Raw genomic sequence first — 22,272 nt, 5'->3', positions numbered from 1 at the left:
TGTTCCTTCATTTCTGTCATACAGCAGAAAATCTTGGGGTTTCTCTGCGTACTCTGTCTTTTAACTCTACTATGAAACAGCTCTTCTGCACTTTTTTCATTTCATCTAAATACCTAGTTAAAGTTGCTTCTATTGTGTGCAGCCTTTTATTTGGCTTTGTGTTCATTCAGTTTCACTCACTTAGAACATCTCTGAGCACATTTGATTTATTATTTCCTCTAAATTATTTGATGCCATTTCATGTCATCTTTGCTGTAGATGGCATCCCGGCAGTGTAATTATATGCTAGTAACTGAATCTACCCATGTGGAAAGCTTTTTCTGGCTTTGTTTCACAGATAATATTTTCACACCGGGAGAGCTCTAATCAAGCTGTTGGATCAGTGTGCTGCCACCTTGGAAGTCTTACATAAAATATGGTTTTATTAGTGGCTTTGACATATACCAAAAGGGAATGAGTTACAGGCTGTCATGTGTGCTCCTCTTTTCTTGGTATTCTACAAATACAGCTTTGGCCTCAGAACTAATCCTAAAAGTTGTAATTGAGCCATATTTGAATCAGTCTATCCATCTTCCAGCATTTTCAGAAGTCCTCAATATAAAGGAAAAATGATTCTTCATTAGCTAGATGTCAAGTGGCTGCTCAGATTCTGTCTCTAGATGGCAGAAAAACTATGAGAAAATCTCATCTCTCTATTTCTTACGAAGGGGGAAAAATGTCCTTCCATTTTGAAAAACAATCTATAGCTGCTGTCCTGTTTTGTCTCTTTCTGCTATGCCTTTCACGGTTAAGCACTTCAGGGTTAGGTCAAAACAAAATCTTCTAGAGCTATGGCTTCTTTTGGAGACTTTGTCAATGGTCTTGATTCTAGATCAGTTTTAGAAGTTACCTTGGTCTTCTGTTCATACATTTGGAAAACATTACAAAGTTTATTTTCTGGGCCCATATCAAGTTATGCCAGAACCATTCTTCAAGGTTTATCAGACTCTACATCTGTTCCTCCAACCTCTATTCTTTCTTTACAAAAACTTTGGGAATTGTTCCTGAAGTCAGCAATACTGCAAAAGTGATCTAATGAAGAGCATGGTATAGTTAAGTAAGACCTCACCATAACAGCGTATGTTCATATAGATCACTGTTGCTGTTTATGCACCCACCCTCTTTCCTCCAATTATTTTTTCCTTTTATCCTTTGCTGTGGTAGGCCCTCTTGCTTTCCAATGTATGTCCAAGTCTGTTCTCCATGAGTATGAGCCTCATTCCTTTTCCCTGTGGCAAGAAAACTCTGAGTTTTTCAGTCCAGTATGTCGTAGGTCAGACACAGGGTGCAAGAGGACGATGTCTGAGTTTTTTGTAGGCTTGCCGGACATACAGTGTCCTCGACAGGATTCTTCCCATAAGTCAGTAGTAGTACAACAGCCATCTATTTGAACATCTACTGTTATGGTAAGGTCTTATACATTGTACTTTCTCAGGTTCAGAAGAAATGCCCAAGTTTGGTAACTGATTAGAGGAGATACTAATAGCACACATGCTCCTTGTTTGTGCAGTTTCCGGTTAGTCAGAGTTAAGAATAGACTGCATCTGTAAAACTGCTTTTAAAGATGTACAAGGATGTAAAATCTTGTACTACCATTTAAATCCAAAACTTATCTCTAAACTATGTAGAAAAATCTAAAGGAAATATGGAAATTCTTTTCACATCCTAATAGCAAGACTATAACCAATATTATAATTGTATGTATTTTCTGAGCTGGAAGCTTTGTAAATGAGCAAAGCTTAAAAAAAGCTTGTTGAGTAAAGTAACTAGACAGGTGTAGTAAATTTGTTAATCCCGTGTCTTCTTGAGAAACTTTGATTTTCATTTTTGTCTCATCAAAGTTCTTGTTATTTTTTTTTAGGATCCTACAGACCCAAACAAGTCAAATGTGTCCAATTTCTTCCATGTGAAAAACAACTTGGCAGTCACAGACCCAGGTATTTCAAAAGCGGAATCTTTTCTCTGAAGTGTGATTTTCATACCTACAGGGTAGTAATGACTGACTTTTTGTTCTGATTATTCTGAATGAATGTGGGCATTCATTTTTAATGGGACTGTGCTGTGGAAAGACAGTAAATTGTTTTGCTGAAGACAGTGAAAGATTTGATGTTGCTAAGGAAGCCAGGAAGGAATGAAAAGCTGTCTATTTACTAGGCCAACAGTAGGCTTGCCCCAACATTCTTGCCTTTGTTTAAATTTTGATGATGGGGGCTGTCATAAATAAGGATGGGGGGGGGTCTTAAAAGATGTGCTGTATAATGTCATGGATGTTTATGGATAAGAAACTGTATGAAAGAAAATGAGATAGTAGAATGTAGTGTGGGGTATGTGTTAAAAAAACAAATAAAAAGCTTTTAAAAAAGCAGTTACTAACAGTGTGTCCACTTGTGAGTATGTGTGGTACAGTTCGAGTCTATCCTTCCTGTAAAGTGATAATTGTAGGTTATTCATGCCAGGCAGCACAATGCTTTAACTTTGTTAAAAGGTGAATTGTAATGGTGATGACATCATGTTCCATGTCTATGCTTCTAACTTTGTACAACAGCACAGATCAGAGAGATTTTATTTTTCTAGACATATTGCCTGGCCCTTAAAATAATTAATAATGAAATGTGTACTATCACTGCAGTTAAAACATTCTGTGGTGTATTGTAGTTAAGGGATGATTGCTTTGAAGAAGAAAAAGTCCTCTGCTTCATTTCTTGTGGCATGCCCTTATTCAAGTGTAACATACACAGTATCATAACTTCTTGACCTGAATGATGCTAGATACTGTATGAAACAAAAAAATGATGAATAGTTTGATCAAAAAAGGATTCCATTAATATTCAACACTTAGGTGTTGCTGCAAGTCTTTTTATCACAGAAATAATTCTCAAGCAGAACATGTAGTTATTTTAATTTATTTTTAACTGTGTAAGTGGACTGTTCTTTCTAGGATAGTTTTTAACCAAAAAGGGCAAGAGTGTGTGTGTCTGTCTGTCTCTCAGTAGACGTGTGTATGTATGTATAGATATAGATCTGTATTTGAATATATATAGATATATGTAAATATAAATGTGTGCATTTTTCGTATGTGATAGGGTTTGTGTATATGTATTGTACGTGTCTGTGTAGCAGTTGAATAATTATGCGGGTGTGTGTGTATGTGTATGTATGTATATATATATATATATATATATATATATATATATATATATATATATATATGAAAGACGGGAAACATAGAAGGGGAGTCGTGGGGTGAGAGCAGGAACATTTCCCAGAGGAGATGTAAGATGAGAATGAGGTAAGGTCTAAAATGTGGAGTGGTTATGGGTGGTACGGATAAGTGATGGCAGGGAGTTTTCCAAAGGCATGCTAGAGAAATGGATAATAGATGTTTGCCTGGTGTGTGAGCAGGTTTGTGCAGTTCAAGCAGGTTCTGGTTATTGGATTTTAGAAGTCTATCAGGCAGATGCATTTTGAGAGAGGGGTGAAGGAGGGGCAGAGAGAGGGTTTGAAGATGTGTTTATGAGCATAAGTTAGTTGAATATAGGATAGATAGTTGGGCAGTTCTAGCCAATGTAATTTGACAAGGGCATTGCAGTGATGGGAGGAGAATTTGTAGTCAGTAGTGAACTTAAAGATTTTTGTTGTAACAGGAAGATAGTTTTGCCTTTAGGGAAGATTGGAGGTTAGTAAGAAGTGGGGGCACTGTACAAGAGGGAAGGAATGAGGTAGGTGGCAGAGAGAACAAACGTAGTAGAGGGAGTGAGATAATGGTTGTGGCAGTAAAGCATACCAAGCTTTCGGTGGGTTTTCTTTATATTAGCTTCTGGGTGAGTATCAAATTTTAACTACAAGTACTAGGCTAGCTGCCCTTTAAAGTTGTTTTAAACATAGATGGTTCCCCTTTATGTGAGCAAAATAATTCATCCCATATAGATTGACCTTATCTATCCCATGGGCGATAATTATATATTTCTTCTAATGAGAATAACTGGGATCATGCCATAGTTTGTGGAGCCCCCATGTATGGGATATAGCATTTAGGAGCTGCTCCTGTCCATTAGTAGTAAAGGGGGCAGTCCTAGGGTAAATTTTCTTTTTCCCATCCATAGATCTAAGTTGTGTTTTAATATGGACAGGAATGAACTTTGTTTTTTGTGGATGAGGGAGTCTGTTCCAGAGCCGCAGTATTCTCTGGGAGATATACCTGTCCCCAGAGCCAGATCTTTGTGAAATGGGGCCGTAGGCAGGGTAATGGATCACGGGCCTCTCCCCCACTGTAGCGCCCCCCCCCCCCCCAGCCATTCTAGTGTCCCATTACTTGGCTGTTTCTCCCCAGTTACCATAAACACTATTAAAACCTGTCAGTTTGCATACTATTTTTTTCTTTACTATTACAATGATTAGAGATAGTTAAAAGCTTTATTTCAATTTTAAAGCACCAACACTGATAACCATTTGCTAGACAAAACAATGCAGTCTCACAGTGAAAACAGACTTGGAGTGAACAGTACGTTTGTCTGCCCTTGAAACTAACACCCATTGAAATGGCATTGAAACCCACATTCAAAGAAAATGTATCTGGCCAGGGGTGGATTAAATTTACCTTTGGGTTGTTTTCAAACCATAGGCCCCTTGCACACATTTTTTGACTATGCATGCATGTGCTCTTTGCACCATCCTGATTGTATTAAATTACACTCATTGTATAGTACAGTACCACTTGTTAATGTGTTTTAAATATGTAGGTTTGAACATTTTCCCATTAAGCAATGAAACAAAATGTATGAACGATTAATGACAAAACTACCCATTACAGAACATTTCAACCATAAAAGGCCACTCTGAGTTCTGTCATTACAATCCACCAGTATCCGTCAATATACACAAGAAGTAAAAGTAATGTGAATAATTTCACATTAAAAGATTTATAACTAATGAAGAAGCTGCTGCTAGCAAACAAATTTACATTTCAAGTGTTTCATGTACAGATTTACTGCCTGAAGTCCTTGAAGGATAAACTGCATATGTTACAAAAACATTAGTAAGTTGGTTATATTGCAGTAGGGAATGGCTGTCAAGCCAGCAAACCAGTATAGATAATTTGGTGGTGCCCCATGCACATTGGTAAAAAAAAAAAAAAAAAAAAGTCCTTCTGTATTGCACAACTTATAAACAAACGGACTGTGTCTAGATATAGGGGTTCATAGATGTTCATCGTGTTTCACTGTTGCAGTCATTACTCTTGGGTTATCCGGCTTGTAGGCTACCCACAGTTGGCCAGAATTCCAAAGTCTAGGTCCGGCGTCGGTTGCTGTTACCTCTTCCCTGACGTCAGTGTGCCAGGGGTATAAAAGATGCAGCCGACGCCATTTTCTTCAGTGTTTCTTGCCGCGCAGTGCCCAAAGCAAAAGCAGTTCGCAAGTGCCGGTCGGCTGACTCCTGAGATTTTCACAGACAAATTTCAGATCCGAAGTCTTCATTAAAGCTAAGTACCCCATTGGGGAAACTTTTTTCTTGCTCCAGACCGATGTCAGAAAAAGTTAACAATTATATTTCTTGTGGGAAGCAAATACCTCATAAGGGTTATCATTCTTACTGTATTCCTTGCCTAGGCCCTGATCATAACGTTGCTAGCTGTCGGTTTTGTGCTAGATTCAACAAACGCACTATTAAGCGTTGGTTTGATTTTGCTTATCATTACTTTGGCCGAAAATTCAATTACATAATGCTGTCGGAATAGCCAACGAACAGAGTTTCTAAAAAACGCAAGGAAAAAGAGAAGGACAGGCATCCGAGATCCAAAACCGACGACAAGGCTTCCGCTAAGCCAGTCGCCGGTTCTCAATGAAGCGCTTTCGCAGCCCCTGACACCCGCTATCTCAGAGCCACAGGCCGCTGACGACTCCCATGTGGAGCCAGCTAGGCCTCTGGATACTCAAGGTACTGGACACTTGGAAATCATTCCCTCAGATGGGTCCAGAGCCGCTGAGCAGGCATCGGCTTCTGAGGGTGTTTTCAGACCTACACAGCTATATGTAAAGCCTACTTCAGCTTCAAAAGCAAAGACTACAGCAGCTTTAAAGACAAAGAAACAAGTACAGCATTCTCCAGGACAGACTTCCATGCCTAAGAAACAGATGCTCAAAATGGCCAAAGACCTTATTACCTTGATCAGGGGTTCCCATCCCCCTCCTGACAAGAGGCCTAGGCAAGAGACAGACTATAACTCTTCAGATCAGGTTTTCATTTCCTCTGACTCCTCTTCTGTACAGGAATACTCTCTTCCTCCCTATGAGGATTCTGATGCTGAAGAATCCATTCCTTCAGTCTCTCCTCCTGAGGATTATTCTTTTGGGGAAACCCTGCATACCATGAGGGAGCACTTCCACTGGGAGAGCCAAGATTACTCAGAATCAAAGAAAAGGCTTAGAGATTTTCTTTTACTTCCTCAGCACAGGCCTCTTGCTATTCCCCCTGTGCTAGACATTGTAGATGATGTATTTTCAGAGTCCGGCCTTTCTCCAGACTCCTTACCTCCAGCTCCTGTTAAACCAGACAGATACTACAGGGTTCCTGATTCACATACATTTCTTTATAAAAACCCTGCTGCTGACCCAGAAACTATTTCTCAGGGTCCCAAGGGGGTTAAGGCCGCTACTGCAAAAAACCCTGTCCCTTCTGACAGGGATTCAAGGGCACTAGTCAGATGGGGAAAAAGGTTTACATTTCTGTTACTTTGGCTGTGAGGGCTTTAAATTGTCAATTTCATATGATTAAATATCAGCAATACTTAATGTCACTGTTAAAACAGAAAATGTTGACTAATTCTGATTGTACAGAAAATAAGGAAATACAGGATTTATTGCATGCAACTGAACAAGTGGGAAAGCATACATTGCAATGTGGTTTTGATTCTCTGGAGGCCTCCTGCAGGGCTGCAGTTACGGGTTCTGTCATTAGGAGGTATGCTTTGTTAAAGGAACAAAATCTGCCAGATCATTTTAAAGCAAAATTATTAGATGCTTCATTACAGCATGATACTTTATTTGGTGTTAAAGCAGAGGACGTTTTGAAGAAAATGGAGGACAAAGCGAAATCTATGCAAACAGTAAAGGATTTCTTACAGGTTCAGCCACCAAAATTTTGCAGGAACTGGCCTACAAAGAATTGGTCCTTTCCAGTGTCTGACAGGCCACAAAGAGGCAGATACAGACGTCCCAGAGACAGATCCCAGCCTCAGGGCTCATACAGGCCTAAACAGTGGGGAGCTTCTACCTCCAAAAGTGGAGAAGGCAAAGCACAGCCATACAGGAAACAGTCCCAATGACTTGCCTCTGCCAGCACCAAGCACTTATCTTCTTGCAGCCCCCTTAGGGGGAAAACTAGCACTTTTCTCTCAAAATTGGCACATGATTACCCAGGATAAATGTGTATTGAATATAGTGTCCCAGGGCTACAGGTTCCACTTTCACACCCTGCCAAAGGCAAAAGGTATGCCTAACCTGCCACACAATTAATGGGCAGAGGCACAAAAACAAGTTTCGTCCCTTATGCAAATGAGGGCCATTCAGCAAGTACCACAGCAAGAGCAGGGACAAGGGGTTTACTCGAGACTTTTCTTGGTTCCCAGAAAGGACAAAGCCTGGAGACCAATACTGGACCTGTCTTTTCTAAACACATTTCTGGACGTTCCAAAATTCAAAATGTTAACTCTGCAGCAGCTTCTGCCCATGCTGGGCAAGAAGGCTTGGCTTGTAACTTTGGACCTAAAAGAGGCATACCTGCACATACCAATCAGACAATCTTGCAGAAGATACCTCAGATTCATAGCTGGCTCAATGCACTACCAATTCTCTGCACTGCCCTTTGGCTTATCTACTGTGCCCAGGGTCTTCACAAAATGCCTGGCACCAGTAATTGCATTTTGCAGACAAAGAGGAATTCAAATTTATCCTTACTTGAACGACTGCCTTATACAAGCAGAGAACAAGGACACTCTACTAAAACATCTGGCGTTCGTAAAAAGATTATTAATTTGCCTAGACGAAAAGAAATTCAAAACTAGTACCCTCTCAAGAGAGAATATTCCTGGGTGCAATCTTAAATACAACTGCCCAGATGGCTTATCTCACGCCAGACAAACAAAGGCAACTAACTTCTTACTTCAAAATGTTGGCAACAAAGACCCAGTTATCTGCAAGAAAAATTCTGCAGGCTTTGGGCTTTATGGCATCCTGCATTCTGCTAATTTCATATGCCAGACTGCATATGAGGAAACTTCATTGGTACCTAAAAAGTGTCTGGACTCAACATTGTCAAAGCCTGGAAGCATTAATTACCCTCATTCCTTGCCTGCAACAGGAGTTTCGATGGTGGGCTCATGCCTGTCACCTCAACAAGGGACAGCCATTCACTCTACCCACAGCCAGGCAGTCAATAACAACAGATGCATCAGATTATGCCTGGGGAGCACACATGGCAGGAAAATGTATTCAGGGCACATGGTCCACAAGCCAAATGCATCTACATATCAATCAAAAAGAGATGCTAGCTGTTCAGAATGCCCTGACAGCTTTCAAGGATCTACTCCATCCAGGACAACTACTGATAAGGACGGACAATACTACAGTCATGTGGTACATAAGCAGGGAGGAACACATTCCTACCCCCTCTGCAGACAAGCCATGACTTTGTGGAACACAGCATTGACTTATCAAGTACACCTGCAAGCACAATTCGTGCCAGGAAAGAACAATACTCTGGCAGGTGAACTAAGCAGAAACCTTACGTTTTCCCATGAGTGGAAACTGGATCCACAAGTCTTCAGCATGATAACAAAGGAATGGGGATGCCCAGACATAGATCTATTTGCCTCCCCTCACAACTGCCAACTACAGAAATTCTGCACAAGGACTTATCACAAGCAAGCATGGAAAATGGATGCTCTGTCATTCAGCTGGAAAAATCTAACAGTATATGCCTTTCCTCCTCTACCTCTCCTCCCCAGGGTACTCCTAAAGGTCAGACAAGAGAAGCCAAGAATGATTCTGATTGCCCCAGACTGGCCACGCCAGCACTGGTACCCAATCCTAAAAAGCTTGTCTCAAGGCCCAGCCTGGACATTGCCTCTAATTCCTCACTTACTGACCCAGCGAAACAATCAGATTCTGCACAGCCAACTCAGGACCCTAAATCTGGCAGCATGGCAGATAATGTAACCATTCAAAGCACACCTTGTTCTAAAGCAGTGATGGATGTTATTTTGGAGGCCAGGAGGCCCAGTACCAGAAAATCTTATGCAGAAAAATGGAAAAGATTCTGTGCTTGGAACCAGGCACAAGGAATTGACACATCTATAACAAATATTCCTCAGATTTTACAATACCTAACTGAGATGCTGGACAAAGGCCTATCCTTTTCATCAATTAAAATTCATGCCACTGCCATTTCAGCTCATTACAATACTGAACCTCCTATTTTTTTCCCATCCATTGCTAAGGCAGTACCTCAGAGGGGCCAAAAACATAAGACCTCCAAGGAGAGCCCCAATACCTGCATGGGACCTCAATTATTTCTTGGAAAAACTCACACTGCCGCCTTTTGAGCCAGCCAATATAGTGATATAAAGTTTTTATCTTGGAAAACAGCTGTGCTCTTAGCAATAACCTCTGCAAGATGAGTTTCAGAGTTACAGGCACTCATGGCTGTGGAACCTTTCATCATTTTCCATCCAGAGAGGGTTTCTCTAAGGATGAACCCAACATTTATGTCTAAGGTAGTGTCCAGTGTGGCCCTTAACCAAACCATTAATTTGCCTACATTTTATCCAAACCCACAGAATAAAGGTGAGAGACTTCTGCATTCCTTGGACATACACAGACAACTACGCTTCTACTTGGACAGAACTAAAGCTTTCAGAAAAACTGAGCAACTTTTAGTGGCATATGCTACAGGATCTCAAGGAAAGCCCATCTCAAAACAGACTATTTCAAAATGGATAGGCCACTGCATTCGTTTCTGCTACTCACAACATGGCAAATCAGTGCCCAAGGGCATTAGGCCTCATTCTACCAGGGCAGCAGCCACTTCAGCAGTCTTTCTCAGTGGAGTACCAACCAAAGACATTTTAGAGGCTGCAACTTGGAGTTCAGTGCACACTTTTACAAAGCACTACCATTTACCTCTCTACTCTAAATCCAGAGCAGGCTTCACCACTGCAGTTTTGCAAGGCCTTATAGCCTCTCCTAATCCTATTTTGGCCCAGCCACCCAGCCTTAGCTTTGGGATTCAACCCAAGAGTAATGACTGCAACAGTGAAACACGATGAACATAGTACAGTTGTGTACTTACCATAAATGTAGATGTTCGAGTGTATTCACTGTTGCAGTCCAGGTTACCCACCCTCCATCCCCCTTTTCTTTGCTGGGACTTACCTATATTTCTCTATCTCATACAACCTATGTGGTGTATTTGCATGTAGATTAAGGAAATGTTTATTTTACTGCATGCATAATTATTGGCATAATATTTTTAGCCTACCATTTTGGGGGCACCTGACATCTGGGGCAAGAAAAACTGAAGAAAATGGCATTGGCTGCATCTTTTATACCCCTGGGGCACTGACGTCAGGGAAGAGGCGACAGCAACTGACGCCGGACCTAGACTTTGGAATTCTGGCCGACTGCGGGTAGCCTGCCAGCGGGATAACCCAAGAGTAATGACTGCAACAGTGAATACACTCGAACATCTACATTTATGGTAGGTACACAACTGTACTTTACTAGGCATCTCATCCAAAGGAAGATGCACTCAGGAGTGCATCACCCCCATTCCCCCCCACAATATCAGCTCTCCATCTACATGGTGTGAGGGCAGAACCCACAGCATTCTGCACCAAAGGCAAGTATGCTACGTGTTGTGCTACTAACATTGCTTTTAAAATTTATAGCACCAACACCGAAGATGGTAGTTTGCTATACAAAACAATTACACATTGAAAACAGACTTAGCATAAGCAAAAGTAAACTTTTTTCCTTGAAACTCAAAATTCCTTGAAAATGCACTGAAGCTCAACATTCTTTGAAAATGCTCTGGAACTCAGCATTGTTTGAAAATGCACTGGGACTCCACATTGTTTGAAAATGCACCGAAACTCAACAGTCTTTGAAAATGCACTGAACCTCAACAGTCTTGAAATGCACTTGCTGATGACATTTTGGCAATTGGTGTAGAGGTTTCAGGCTCTAGGGTCATGTACTCAAGGTATAGAGTTTGAGCCTGAATATATTAACCAAGCTGCCATCCCTAACTGGTGCATTTTAAACACCCCCCCCTTGTTTCAAAAACAACCCCATGTTCATCCAGAATGGGAACAGCAGTTCTCCATAATAATAAATAATAAATATCCAAATCCATGCTCTTCTCTTCAAAATTGTGCACTCTGCTCCAAGGTTTTAATGTGCATGCATTCTAAAAGAAGAAACGTATGCTTTGTGGCAGCCTCCCGGCGGGCCCTGTGTGACTGCTTCTCCTTCCAAACTGTCCTGTTGATGTTACAGAAGATGTTTAGATCCCTAGACGGAGAATTTCTGATGCCATTTGACTTGCTGCCATGTAGTAAATCCATCGGTAGTAGTACTGAGGATGCCTTGTATGTCAGACACAGGTCACCTCTTAGTAGTCAGTAGGATAGTGAGTATAGTGACAGGGCATTGAGTCTGTTCATGTAATCTGGGTGTACACATATCGGAGGATTTCTCGTGGTTGAGAAACACCAGCCAACTGGTTAAGAAAGTGCACCAATGCCTCCACCTTTAAGAAGGATGAAAAGAGCTAAGCTTCTTTCTCATATTCTCTCCACCTTTTCTAGAGGTGCAATAGAGAGCATCCTCACCTGCAACTTCACAGTGTGGTTTGGAAGCTGCACAGTTACAGAAAGGAAGGCACTACAATGAGTAGTGAGGATTGCAGAGAAGGTAGCAGGTTCCAGTCTGCCATCGATACAACATCTTTATTCTGCAAGAAGCATCCGAAGGGCCACCAAAGTAATAAAGGACAACACACATCATGCGCATGGACTATATAAACAGCTGGCATTGGGCAGGAGATATCACAGCATCTGCTGTAGGACTACAAGATTAAGTAACAGTTTCTACCTACAGTAATTAGACTTCTGAACTTGGGCACTAGTCCCTGGGGTCTGGACACACAAGTCCATTTTTATTTATTTGTACAATATATACTTACATATATTCCAAGTAAGAGCAATATTTATTTATTATATCCATAGTCAGTTTTATTTAACTCACTCAAGTGCAATATTAGACAAACAACGTAGGCATTTTAATCTGTTGTGTGTTTTGTATTACTTTAAATAGGGTAGTTAATTTAACCTCCGCGGGTATTCTTTTCATATATGAGTGTTGATAACTGTCTCTGCTCTTTCATGCATGTATTGGGAGTAGAATTGTATTTGTTAGTTATGTTTATTCTTTTACTTGTATGTGTTTCACTTTCCTTTGTAATCTCAAGAATTGAGCTGATGCACAAAATTGTGTTTAGGCTACACGTGTGTGTTGACTTAGGATATGTTTTTTAGGTTCATAGGTTCATAGGTTCATACTAGGCTATCTGCCCGAGGGCATTTACAAGCCTAGCCCATAGTTTTGTGGCCTTTAGTATGGGGAACTATACCCATTATTTTGCTGTGCCTCTGTTGAGCAGTGACACTGAGGTAATCCCTGGGGTATATCTGCGATCTCCCATCCATTGGTCAAGATTTCTCTTGAACAAGGCCAGCGAGGTGCTCTGCCTCACATATACCGATTTTATTCCACAGCATAGGGAGTCTTTGGGTGATGAATCTATCCTCCCTATTAATAGCCGTGTCGAGGTTTAAGTCTCTGTGGCTCTGACGGATCTAGATTTTTGAGGTGAAGCATATTCATCAAATCTGGGTTTGACATGGCCTTGTATGTTAGGCAAAGGTCACCTCTGAGCAACTGAATAGAGCTGGAGTTCTTTCAGTCGGGCAGCATAGGACAGATGTTTGAGACCCTTTATCCTTTTGGTGAGGAACTCTCCAGCTGCTGCAAGTGTCGGGTCAGATACATTCCGAATGGGGCATTGTACTCAATCATTGGTCTGATGAGTGATGAGTATAGGAGACTATGACCTCCCTTGATCTAGATGAGAATCCCTTCATGATAAGGTGGGCAATGTAGAAGGTCTTCCTAACTACTTTAGCTACATGGGTGTCGAATGACAGACTACTATCAACCTGGGTCCCCAGGTCCCTGATAACTTCTTCTGTACTCAGTGGATTGCCACCTATTTGGTAGCTAGGGGTAACCTTGTTTTTCCCGGTATGACTATGCATTTTGGCATTTAACTTTAGGCCATGGCTCTGGCACCAGTTATCCGCTTCTGTGAGACCCTTCTGAAGGATATCTGTGTCAGATGTGTTTTCTACTATGGCTTCAGTTTGCAGTCATCTGCAAACTTTGTCAGCCATAACCCTCCTGTGTTTGCTTGTACAAAGTAGATGCCAAACAAGAGGGGCCCAGGACTGAGCCCTGTGGTACACCACTTGTGACAGGCTTTGAGTCTGACATGGCGCCAGCAACTCTGACCCTGTGGGTTCTGTCACTCAGCCAGTTTGCAACCCATCTTGTGATGTATGGGTTAACATTTAAGCTGATGAGTTTTTCAATGATACCCGAGTGGGTATTGTATCAAAGGCCGCTGTATGGACTGCCTTTCCTCATCAATGGCTTTGAAAAGTCAACCAAGTTTAGAAGGCATGATCTGCCTTGACAAAGCCAAACTGGGATGGATCCAAAGTCTGCAAATTCCCTATGTCTTTATTTATGAGGTCCATTATGATCCTCCATGGCTTTGCAGATAAGGCTTGTCAAGCTAATGGGCGGTAATTTCCAGGGTCGGTGGAGGCACCGCCTTTGTGAAGTGGGACCACAGTTGCAGTGCACATCCAGAGGTAAGACTATGATTAAACAGCTGTCCTAGCTGTGGGTTTAATTCCTCGTTGAGTTACACCATCAGGTCCCATGGATGCTGGAGAGAGCAGTTCTCATCTCCTTTTGGGGGCCTTTTAGTACTGTATTTCTGTAGGCATTTCAGTTGTTGCATGTGTTTGGACAGATGCATGCAAAAGGGAGCATTATATTCAATGCCTGGCCTAATAAGGGATGAGTAAAGGGAGCAATGACATTCCTATATCTAGACAGTGTTTATAAGTTGTGCAGTATAGAAGAACTTTTTTGACCAACATGCGTCCATTGTTGTAAAAGTTGGGTCACTGTCCACATAAGTTCCTGAATCCTGAAAAACTAAGTCAACTCTTGGGGGGTGTATTGTCAGTGAGGTAGTTTCCTTCTGGACATGACTTCCCAAAGGATACAGTAATGTATTTTTTTTTTGAATTTAGTTTTAGCCCATGATTTTGGCACTAGTTATTTATTTGGGACAAACCTTCCTGCAAGATGGCCAAGCCATTTCGAGATGTAATGACTGCTCCTAGCTTGCAGTCATCTCCAAACTTAGTCAGCCACAGCCCTTTGGTATTGGCTTTTATTTCAGAAAAGTAGATACCAAACAGGAGAATCTCCACTGGAGTAATAAAAATAGCATCACTTCCCATATACCACGACCTCACTTTAGGGCAGTGTCATATGTAATCTATTCAGAAAACACACATTAGTTTTGTCTTCTGCTCTAGTGAAACAAATGTGAAAAAAAACAGTAGAAGGCAAACACCAAAAACACTCAGGGTTGCAGTCACTCAAAGTACTCTGAGTTAGTTGTTCAAAGGTGCTGTTCTTCACAACTAATGTGTGAACCATAAGGCAGTCTGCTCAGAGTACTGTTCTTCTAAAAGCCAGTATTTTGTTATGTAATGTCATGCTCACAGATACCATACCCATTAATCTAAAGGCCTTTGAGCTATCTTTGCCTAAAATTAATTGAACGTTACATCATTGTAATACAGTATGACACAGTAAATAGACTTGGTTTCATCCGTCATTCAGACCAGTTTCATTTTCTCTAGCTAGTCATTTAATATTTAAAGATAAAAGGGCTAAAACTATGTTGCCATCACTATCCCCATATTTACACGTTTTGATGACTTTCGTTTGGCATATGCTAGCCAGACCACTTAACAAAAACCTACCACAGACGGACTGCTGTAGAATGTTAGTAACTGTGATTCTAAACCATTTTTTTGTAGGGGACGGTGCTTCCTGTACCCACTGATGTGTGGGTGCTTCCTGTATCCTCTGATGTGTGGTTGCTCTTTCCTATACCTCTGATCTCCAAATATATTACCTCCAAGGTTGCACCAACTTAGAGAAATGGGAAGAATATTTTCCCTTTTTTTCCTAGTTGATGTGATCTCAGAGGTAAAATGTTTAGGGATTAGCTGCACTGACCAAACCCCCCACATCTAAGACACCGGGGGTGGGGCCTGGAAAACCTCTTCAAATTTGTTCCTTAGTGTTTTAGAAGATGTCCATTGGAGAGGTGGGACACTTTGATTGGTAAGATCATCTTCAAGGTTCAGTAAGCCAAAGTAGCTTCATTTTAATAATCAAGACTCTTCTCACTCTATGTTGTGTGCATTTCACCCTAAAGAATTGATGGAAACAATATTAAGAAGGATTTTTAGCTTTTGCAATGTATTTGTAAAGCTCAGTGTTGTTGTGACTGAAGTTCAACATAAAATAATGCTTTATGTACTCAAAAAACTTTAATTATTCCCAGGTTTCAGCTTGAACCAATGTACCTAATTAGGATTATTTGGCACTGTATGCAGACTGATAACTTTCAGAGTTAATATAGGAAGCACGAGTGATCATACTGCATAATATAGTAGAAGCATTCTGTAGAGTATGACAGTGATGTCATGTCCAGAGTACAATTGGAATTATTGAAAATCTAGATACTCAGTTTTCATTGGATTTCCATGTCCTTCTCTTCACTGTTTGGACTTAGAGTTTTTGCCATGTCCAGCTCTTGGTTGTTTGCAGAAAAGTTCCAGTTTTTCCTTGGATATTTGCAAACTAGAGAACTCAAGACACATTCTTCACCTTGAGAACACAGTTTGGCATAGTATCTTTGGGAAATTTTGATACCTTTGATTTTGCGTAAATAAGATCCTAGACTTCTCTAATACCTCCCCCACCAAATACTCATTATCTAATCTGATTGCATCGCTATTGTCACATAACTTTAACCAGACTTGGCATGATACCCTGTCATAGTCTCTTTGTGATAAAACTGTCACAGTAACCACACAACGGGACAGCTTGGAGATTGATGGACTTTGATGCTTTGGGTACAGTAGCCACCTTAGTCACTACACTTGGAGAATGGAGCAGGCTTCTTTGAGAACCATTTCTACTAAATGGTTACCATACACCTGCTATCTTCTCCCATTTTCAATTCAGAAATCCTTAGTGTTTCTCCTGCCACAGTTCTGCAGGTCATAGAAGTTTCCCAGTATAAGTGTATTTTATGTAAGTAGAAACTCAATTTTCTTTTCTGCTTCTGTCACAGCCATACATGGAAGACATTCTTGGCTCACGCCTTAATTTTTATTGGTGACTCAAAAATTGCCAGTTTCATTTCTGCAAAATTGTGGACTGAGATGATAAATCCATGCTGTCTAACCTGTCCAAACCAAGATCATCTCCATTCGAAGATTTCTGGTTCAGAATGTGCTTCTCCAAGGTTTATAATGATGACCCAGACTGGTTATCAGTAACAGGAATTCTCAAATATGCAGTTGTTTTTTGCAGAGATATTCTAGAATGATATGATGTGAATCCCACTTTTGGTACACCATAATGTTACTAACAAAGCTAAATTATTGTTACTTAGAGATGGGAATTATTTTTATCAGTTAAACCACTGGCAGTTTGCTGTGGTCAGGGCATGGCCAAAGAGCATGTGGCTAAGAATGCTAGTGTCTAGTCTTCATTATTGAGGTGTGATCCCATCATGAATTGGTCTACTCTTAAGTAGATTGCTTTGATCTCTTACACAAACACTTCCTTGAGTTAAACTTTCTGACATTGCTCGTATAAAAGTGCATTACAAATAAGTTTTTTTTTACACAAATGTCAAAGAATCTTATAAAAAACAAGAATTTTTCTTCAGAAAGTTTATAGCATCTTGCATTTTGTCCTAAATGTTATTTACATGATATGTCCAGTTTATTCCTGCTCATATGAAGAGTATTTGTAGGGGTAAAATGTGTAACATTCAGTCTTCATAGGATGTATATCTTTAATGTGCTCAGATTTACAGTCTGATAAATAACTAATGATGTATATTGCTTTTGCCACAAAATGTAGTAATCATTTTGTTTTATTTTGGAGTTGTCCACAAGAAGAACCTCATTCACTGCTTTAATTTGTAATATTGTATATCTGTATCCTGCCTATACCATTTTAAGACTATGTTATATAAATTCTGTAACTGTTTTGGAGCTTTTCTCCCCAGGCCCCCACTGAAAATGGGTCATTGGCCCAGTGGACTTTCCCGGTCAGTAAATAAACAAGCGAATAAATAAATTCAGAATAACATTTCTTGTGCCTTTCCATCAGTTTCTAATGTCATAGTTTCTCCGAAAGCTTGGCTAGTTTCCTTCTCATTACTTAAAATCCCTGTTTCTATTCTTCTTTCTGATCTGACTCTTGTGTAATGTAACCAAATCACACTGCAGTTTAAAATGTGTAATAACCCAATGTTTAATACTGAAATTTGCAACACTGACTTGTCGACATCAGGGAATGAGTGATATTTACTAGTGTGAATCTGTACAAAACTAACCAGTGCTAGAGAAAGAAAATACTAATCTTTGCCTCAAAAGAAGAAACATTGTAGTAGTGATCTGTGTCTAAGCTAAACCACAATGTTTAATATGACAATGAACTATTGCACATTGTGTCACAGAAACTGATTAAAACAGCAGTATGTGTATGTACAAAAAGTGGCACTGACTTGTGTGTGAGTTGTTGTAGTGTTTATCATGATGTTCATTGTGTTACTCTGCTGCAATCATCACACTTGGGTTATCCTGCTGTCAGGCGGTCTCACAGTCGGCCCGAATTCCAAAGTCTTGGTCCGGCGTCGGTTGCTGATGCTTTTTCCCTGACGTCAGTGCGCCAGGGGTATACAAGAGTCATCCAACGCCATTTTCTTCAGTGTTTCTTGCCGCGCGGTGCCTGAAGCAGAAGCAGTTCGCAAGTGCCGGTCGGCCGACACCTGAGATTTTCGATTTGAATTTCAGTCCGAAGTCTTCAGTAAAGCTAAGTACCCCATTGGGGAACATTTTCTTGCCTCAGTCCGATGTCAGAAAAAGTTAACAATTGCATTTATTGTGGGAAACAAATACCTCATAAGGACTTCCACTCCTATTGTATTCCTTGCCTAGGCTCAGGCCACGACGTCACAGGTTGTCGGTTTTGCGCTAGGTTTAATAAATGAACGATCAAACGCCATTTTGACTTCGCACGGCATTACTTTGGTAGGAAATTTAATTATATCATGCCGTTGGAGCAGCTGACGACCGCCATTCATAAAAAAACGCAAGGATAAGGACAGGCAGCCTAGGAATAAACCAGACCCCGAGGCCTCAGCTGGGCCTATCGCCAGTTCTCCGGTTTTCAGTGAGGCGCCTACGCAACCCCTGACGACCGCAGAACTGGAACCCCAGACAGCTGCAGATTCCCAAGCGGAGTCTACTAGGCCGACGCAGCCATCTACCGACACCGGAGCAGAACTAGACACTGGTGCAGTGGAAACACCTTCGGTTGCAGAAGGTGTCTTCAGACCGACTACACTCACCATTAAATCTTATGCTAAGCTTAAAACTTTTTTAAGACCTAAGAAAACTGTACATCAGTCTACAGTTCAAGGCCCCATGCCTAAGAAACAGATGCTTAAGATGGCTGAAGATTTGATTACTCTTATTATAGGGGTTCCCATCCCCCTCCTGATAAAAGACCAAGACAAGAGGAGGATTATGCATCCTTTGACCAAGTTTCTCTCTCCTCAGATTCTTCTGAGGAACAGGATTGCACTTTTCCACCTTATGAAGATTCTGATGCTGAAGACTCTATTCCCTCAGCATCTCCCCCTGAAGACTACTCTTTTGGGGAAACTTTACATACCATGAGGAAACATTTCCACTGGGAAGGCCAGGATTACTCAGATTCTAAGAAAAGGCTCATAGAGTTCCTTTTACTACCCCAGCACAGACCTCTTGCTATCCCTCCTGTTTTAGATATTATGGATGATGTTTACTTGGAGTCTAGTTTAAATCCAGACTCTCTACCTCCTGCTCCAGCCAAACCAGACAGATACTACAGAGTACCTGACTCACACAAATTCCTTTATAAAAGCCCTGTAGCTGACCCAGAAACAATTTCCCAGGATCCTAAGGGAGCAAAAGCTTCTATGGCTAAAAATCCTGTGCCCTCTGAAAGGGATTCCAGAGCCCTAGATAGATGGGGAAAGAAAATATACAGCTCAGCAGCTCTGGCTATGAGAGCATTAAATTGCCAGTTTCACATGTTGAAATATCAACAATTCCTAATGTCTCAGTTAAAACAAAAAATGAGCACACATTCAGAACAGCCTGAATTCAAGGAAATGCAGGGTCTGTTGCATGCAGCTGAACAGGTGGGCAAACATACTTTACAATGCGTATTTGATTCATTGGAAGCTTCCTGTAGAGCAGCTGTTACTGGCTCTGTCATACGCAGACATGCTTGGTTAAAAGAACAAACCCTCCCTGACCATGTTAAAGCAAAATTATTGGATGCACCTTTACAGCAGGATGTATTATTTGGTGTCACAGCAGAAGAGATTTTAAGGAAAATGGAGGATAAGGCAAAGTCTATGCAGACGGTCAAGGATTCTTTTGCAGGTACAATCCCCTAGTTTCAGCAGAAATTGGCAAACAAAAAACTGGTCCTTTCCAGCTTCAGACAGATCACAGAGGGGCAAATACAGACGCCCAAGGGGCAGAGGTCAGTCACAGGGCCCTTACAAACCTTGCCAATGGGGTTCTGCTACCTAGAAAGGAGGAGAAGACAGGCCCCAAGCTAGCAGAAGACAAACACAATGACTCAATCCTCAAACTACCAAGCAAATCTCTCCTGGCAGCTCCCTTGGGAGGAAAACTAGCATTTTTTGCAGACAACTGGCACATCATCACAAAAGACAAATGGGTTCTATACATTGTCTCTCAAGGATACAGATTCCACTTTCATACCTTACCAAGGATCAAAGGAATGCCAAACCTACCACCAAATCAATGGGCAGAGGCACAAAAACAAATTACAGCTCTCATGAACATGAGAGCCATTCAACAGGTACCTACACAGGAGCAAGGACAAGGATTTTACTCAAGACTCTTCCTAGTCCCAAGAAAGGACAAAGCATGGAGACCCATTCTGGATCTTTCAATTCTGAACACCTATCTGCAAGTACCAAAATTCAAGATGCTAACACTACAGCAGCTTCTTCCCATGCTGGGCAAGAATGCTTGGCTAGTCACTTTGGACCTCAAGGAGGCATACCTGCATGTCCTTATCAGACAAAATTGCAGAAGATACCTCCGCTTCATTGCAGGTTCAACGCATTATCAATTCTCTGCACTGCCCTTTGGCTTATCTTCTGCGTCCAGGATCTTCACAAAATGCCTGGCACCAGTAATTGCATTCTGCAGACAAAGAGGAATTCAAATATACCCATACCTGGACAACTCCCTTATTCAAGCAGAAAGCAAGGACATTCTTTTAAAGCATCTGGCATTTGTCAAACACCTTCTGAGTTGCCTAGGGCACACAGTAAATGAAAAGAAATCAAAACTAGTGCCCTCACAAAACATAATATTCCTGGGTGCCAGCTTGAATACAACGGTCCAGATGGCTTATCTCATGCCAGACAAGCAACGACAGCTGTTTCAATATTTCAAAATAATGGCAACAAAGACCCAACTCCCTGCAAGAAAAATTCTGCAGGCCTTGGGATTCATGGCATCTTGCATACTACTAATACCATTTGCAAAACTGCATATGAGGAAATTACAATGGTACCTGAATAGTGTATGGATTTAGCACAGCCACAGCTTGGAAACAATGATACCACTCATTCCCTGCCTTCAACAGGAGTTTCTATGGTGGGCACAGGCATGTCACCTCAACAAGGGTCAGCATTTCACCTTACCCACAGCCAGGCAAACTATGGCAACAGATGCATCGGACTATGCCTGGGGAGAACACATGGCAGGGCAGTGCATTCAGGGCAAATGGACAACAGATCAGAGGCATCTGCATATCAATCAAAAAGAAATGCTAGCAGTACAGAATGCCCTAAAAGCTTTCAAGGACCTTCTACACCCAGGACAACTAATAATAAAGACGGACAATACCACAGTCATGTGGTACATAAGAAGGGGGCACACATTCCTACCCTCTATGCAGGTAAGCAATGACCTTGTGGAACACTGCACTGTCTTACCAGGTTCAATTACAAGCACAATTCCTGCCAGGAAAGAAAAACACATTGGCAGATGACCTAAGCAGAAACATCATGGATCCACACGAATGGAAACTAGATCCACAAGTATTTGCAGTGATAGCTCAAAAATGGGGACGCCCAGACATAGATCTGTTTGCAAGCCCCTCAACCACCAACTTCAAAAATTTTGCACAAGGACCTTCCATCCACTAGCTTGGAAAGTGGACGCCCTCTCATTCAGTTGGAAAACATTAACAATGTATGCCTTCCCTCCACTGCCTCTTCTAGCAAAGGTACTGCTGAAAGTCAGATTAGAGAGGCCACAAATGATACTCTTTGCATCAGACTGGCCACCCCAGCATTGGTATCCAATTTTAAGGAACATGGCCCACGGCCCACCATGGATTTTGCCACAAATTCCTCACCTGCTCACCCAGCGAGACAGTCAGATTCCTACACAGCCAGCTCAAGACTTTAAACCTGGCTGCATGGCAAATTACCTAAACAACCAGCCAACACCTTTATCCAAAGCAGTTATGGATGTCATTCTGGAGGCCAGGAGGCCCAGCACCAGGAAAACATATTCAGACAAATGGAAAAGATTTTGCGCCTGGAACCAGGCTAAAGGTCTAAATCCCCTTGATCCAAACATCCCTCAGATTCTACAATATTTAACTGAGATGTTAC

General features: G+C 41.4%; 1 protein-coding gene across 1 annotated transcript in view; it reads left to right on the top strand.

Moving 5' to 3' along the window:
- Positions 1–22,272, top strand: part of PPIL2 (peptidylprolyl isomerase like 2) — a gene marked incomplete in the record, with an annotated part of 2,081,325 nt that overhangs the window by 646,852 nt on the left and 1,412,201 nt on the right. The window contains 1 exon segment of the mRNA XM_044068775.1: positions 1,901–1,976. Coding sequence (XP_043924710.1) covers positions 1,901–1,976 — 76 coding nt within the window.

This window comes from Protopterus annectens, chromosome 4.part0, assembly GCF_019279795.1.
Source record: "Protopterus annectens isolate FY-2018-M chromosome 4.part0, PAN1.0, whole genome shotgun sequence".
Classification (NCBI taxonomy): domain Eukaryota; kingdom Metazoa; phylum Chordata; order Ceratodontiformes; family Protopteridae; genus Protopterus; species Protopterus annectens.
This window is presented reverse-complemented; position numbering and strand designations above follow the sequence as displayed.